A 4,522-nucleotide genomic window follows, 5' to 3' on the forward strand; every position below is an offset into this window, starting at 1 on the left:
ACCGCTTGTCCCAACCCGCGGCCGCGAGCCTCCATTTTGCGGCCCGCGAAGGCCACCTAAAAAATTAACGAAAATGAAGAAAATAACAGTAATATAGGCTAAAGAAAATAATAATGCATGAAAATTTTCAAATTTATAAAATATCCCAGTTTACCTTACAAATTTCATAGTTAGTTTCTAATTCTAGGTACCATGCAACGCAATGCGTGTACCGTAATATCGCACTAATGTCTCATGTGTAAGTTTTCGTAAATAAAAATAAAATTATATTAATAATTTACATACACCCCAGGCCACCCCGCCCCCCCCCGTGATTGAGGTTGTTTGCCGCCGCCCGCCAACTCTCTACCTTGGTCCTCTTGCGGCCCTCGGGTGCCCTGAAGGTTGGACAACCCTGCCTTAGAAACATACAAAATTTTAATGATCTGTTGGACCTGTGAGAAAGAATGAAGTGAAACATGAGCTAGTGGTTAGTACCAGTCAAATTTGTTACAGTCGCGGCCATTAGAACATGCCCAAGAATTTTTATGCTCTATGACAAACCAGTTCTCAAAATATTGGAATGTAAGCCCTGAATGTATGTAAATAGAAAGCTAAAGGAGAAAGTGCCTGCAGAACATAGGTGCAGATCCATGGGCTAAAAATGAGTACCCTAAAAAGGATAGTTTCCCCACACATTTTCCGATTTTGAAAATGTGGTCGATACTTAGCAATTTACAATACTTTAAGAAGGCTGGTCCGTAAGGTTCCCCTATAAATAAAGGCTATAACAAAGCTAATGATGCAATTAAATTCCCGTCCAAAAATCGTCTCAGGCGTGGTAATCTATCTTACCTGAATAAAAATTGGCCTCCCGTCATATAAAACTGTTGTAAGGCAGGTTAAATGTCCTACATCACACATGCTGACCTCGAGTAGATAATGTGACAGCCCCACTAATGCCCGAGCCTGGCTGCATGTTGGCAATGTTTTGGACAACACTGCCGCGGGAATACGGTAGCGCTCGACACCCAAAGTCCTGGAAGAAATGAAAAAAGTTCATCGAATCATGAATTGTAGTGCTGCCTAAGAGCAGAGGAGATTCTTCTCACTTTTGTAGGTATCACAGCATGTCCCTAAGTGCTTCCGTTTACTATTGGTATCTCATCTACTCATATCCACCTATCTTTTTACACTGGTAAACTGCTGGCCACTGGTCGGTCTCCTCAACTAAGACGACCTGAGTGGGCAACCCCCCAAACGCCTAGCAACAGAGCGAAAAAACTGTTGAACCTGCCTGGAAACTTCGACCCCGCTGAGAATTGAACCCAAAACCCCAGGTCGGAAAAAAAAAAAAATGGCCTGTTCTAACAACGATCTCTGCTATTCCATTTTTCACTCCACTCTGAGAAATAAAAAAAGTCAAACTGTTTTTAATAATTGATTTCTTTCCTTTTCCTTCAATGTTCGTTCCTTCAGAGTGGAATTTTTGTCAACTCTGGGAATCGCACCCGGAACCGTTTCCATGGCAAGCAAGCACTTTACAACTAAACTAACTATGCCACTATTACATGCTCCTTTGCCCAGGCATTTTGACTTACTTATATCCTTGAATCCCTAGGGGAAACATGGGACCACAACAAAAGATTGCTCCTTGACTTTTTGGCTAAGATCAAAAAGTAGGCTGTTTTTGAGCCTATTCTTTGTAGAATAGGGTCCTAGTGTTTCATACCTGATGATATCCATTGGGGAACTCATAATGTGAGGGAGGTAGATTAAGTATGGATTTCTCATCAAAAGGAGTCTCGGACACTTGCAGTACAGACTGTTGGAAATCTTGCACAACTTTCTTCACCGAGTAGTTGTGCCATGACTGAGTTACCTCTGGGAGATTCTTCTTACGAGTCCACTTGGGTGGTTCTTTGTCTTTAATAGCCTCCTTACCACCGACCATGTATGGCGGAATAATGTCAATGTTATTTTCCTGAAGAAGAAAGAAGAAATTATGTGAAATGGATTAAAGTGATTTTTAACTTTACAATTTCGCCCTTCAACTTTTTTTTTTTTTTTTTTTTTAAAAAAGAAATAATTTATTTTGTGATATATCCCAAACAGTTTTTACAAATTTGGTTAAAAAAAAAAAAAGCAAACATATTTGACACATCAGAGACATCTTAATAGATTTACTTAGGGCCCAAATAGGCATATCAGGGTCTAGTCTAAAATATATACAGCTCCTTGTGTAACTGACTGACTCACTCACGTATAAGTACAAATTCTAACCCACTTCTGTGCTATGGAGATGCAGTTTTCACCATTGGAGTCCTTATTTTTTGTAAATTCTGGGAAAATATGGAACTCCCACAATTCCAAACCATTCTTGAGATATTGACATTTACAGTGCAAGTTAGTAAATAACCAGATACACACCTGCAGGAATTGCTTACACTGCATGGTCAAATAATCTCCTCCGAGTGGTGACTTGGCAATAGCATGTGTCAGAACATAGCCATCGTGAACAGGAATAGCCGAGGTATGAGTGGCACCACTGTCAAATACAAGTCCTGTTGCTCGGCCATTAGCAAAGGCTGCTAACACTGCATTCTTCACCTGTAAGAAGGATGTAAGTGCACTAATTTTAGAGTGATGATCTGACATTATATCTATGAAAAGTGGGGACACTAATTGACAAATTTCACATACCTACCAACATATTCAAATTCAGTACCTACAGAAATGGTGGTATCATGAGTATTGGACCATATTCCAAACCAAGATTGTTTATAAGTACAATTACTTAAATTAATAAAGAAAATAACATTTATTTAATAGCATTACTTATTATGATTTTATTTACCAAGAAAAATGCTGGTACATTGTATTTTTCAAACATGAGTTCCAAGAGTTTTTCTCGTTTTGATCGTATATTCCATGGAGCTTCTGACATCAGAACTGGATGGTATTCCGAGCCAGATTCTATACATTTGGAATATGTGTAATCTAAGACTTTCTCAAACAAATCCCAATCTTCAATCATGCCTTCCTTCATGTAACTTTGAATTTCCATTCCTGAAAAATACAAGTAGGTAATCAGTCAGATTAAATGATTTATTATAGTATACATATCATAAATTATACAGGTAGAAATCAAGTTTTGAGCAAATAATGTTAGATACTTAGCACTTTTTTACAAACCATCACAGGTAATTATGCAGAAGTCACATCCATGGAAAAGAAAAGCTCCTTTTTGTATTTAACATAACCCTATAATAACACTAATCACTGCTCTAACTGTGAAAACTCCTTGTTGCATTTAACCTAACCCTATAATAACACTGGTCACTGCTCGTTTGTGCCAGTTCCTTTGGTAGCAATATTCCACGGATATGACTTCTGCACAAGTACCCTATCCCAGCATCAACATAGTAACACACAGAAGACCCACTTTACTTATTTGCTTTTAAGTAGTTTTGTTTGTTCATTTTGGCTCTAAGCCAAATTAGCCTCTGCTTCAGAATGCTAGCTTTGAAAATGACAATCCTATTCTTCTCCTTACCTTTACGAGCAACGTACAGAGCATTTGTGTCAATGAAGTATTTGTTCCCGGAGGCAGTGACATTATTTGTATCTGGCTTGACATCCACATCCATTGGTGTATCAATGCTGGCTGTCTGGCCTCCATCTTCAACAACTCCTACTACAGCGGGGATTTCAGCTTTTGGTGAATCTTCTTGAGCATAACCTACCCGGAGAGACTGAGATCCAACATCAAACACCAGGGCACCAATCTCATCTCCACCATACAATATACCACCGGCACTCATGGTGAACTATACCCTAGTATTTTTTCAAGAGAGGAACACTAACACCCGTATTTATGAACAAGTTCTTCAGATCGTTCTGAGAATTTACTTGAGAAAAAACGTACTCAGAGGTAATCACGTTCTGAGCCGGTTCAAAATAGAATGGTATTTATAAACAAGTCCGATAAGGGGTAAGACCGGTTTTACCTAAGATGATGCTAAGCGTATGGTACGCGTTGGCAACACTGTAATTTTACCCGGGATTTGTCAAAACAAGTATTTTCATTTGGAATGATAGCATGTTGCATGCACTAGTTCCCCACGGATCACTGAAGTTAGGTAACGTTGCGCGTGGTTAGTACCTGGATGGTGACCATCTGACCCCTATACCTACCTACCTTGAATTTTTGGTCATTTATCATTTGATTTTGAGTTCTAACTAGGTGCGTTTTTGTTTTATTTCTTTTCATAAAGTTTGTTTTTTCTTTAAATATTATAGATGAATATAATCAATTTTTGTTTCACTATCGTGAAAATGAGTACCTACAACTTGGCTCGGGCTCCCAAGAGATACTTGCGAGATCCAGGAGAATACATGATTATTTTATTTATATTATTTTCCTTATTTTATCAAAATAAACATTAAAGAAATAATAAATTAAAATTGTTACATGGTTTTTTTTATAGGTAATCGTAAATATTTAAAAAATAAATTCAGATAAAAATAATTAATATTTTTT

General features: G+C 37.9%; 1 protein-coding gene across 1 annotated transcript; it reads right to left on the reverse strand.

The window, feature by feature from the left end:
* Window positions 1-895: 895 nt before the first annotated feature.
* LOC103521011 (actin-like protein 6B) lies at window positions 896-4,399 on the reverse strand. The gene is made up of 5 exons (XM_008486115.3): window positions 3,536-4,399; window positions 2,837-3,048; window positions 2,410-2,589; window positions 1,712-1,963; window positions 896-1,018 (listed from the first exon to the last, which is right to left on the reverse strand). Exons 1-5 carry the CDS (start codon window positions 3,801-3,803, stop codon window positions 896-898), a joined length of 1,035 nt encoding a protein of 344 aa, XP_008484337.1. The 5' UTR covers window positions 3,804-4,399.
* Window positions 4,400-4,522: the final 123 nt, after the last annotated feature.

This window comes from Diaphorina citri, unplaced genomic scaffold (assembly GCF_000475195.1).
Source record: "Diaphorina citri unplaced genomic scaffold, Diaci psyllid genome assembly version 1.1 scaffold4389, whole genome shotgun sequence".
Classification (NCBI taxonomy): Eukaryota; Metazoa; Arthropoda; class Insecta; order Hemiptera; family Psyllidae; genus Diaphorina; species Diaphorina citri.

Coding starts and splice junctions, on each gene's coding strand:
- LOC103521011 (XM_008486115.3), bottom strand. CDS start 3,803: ATGAGTGCCGGTGGTATATTGTATGGTGGAGATGAGATTGGTGCCCTG. Junction 3,049..3,535: donor TCTGTACGTTGCTCGTAAAG/GTAAGGAGAAGA, acceptor TGTATTTTTCAG/GAATGGAAATTCAAAGTTAC. Junction 1,964..2,409: donor AGTGTAAGCAATTCCTGCAG/GTGTGTATCTGG, acceptor TTTCTTCTTCAG/GAAAATAACATTGACATTAT.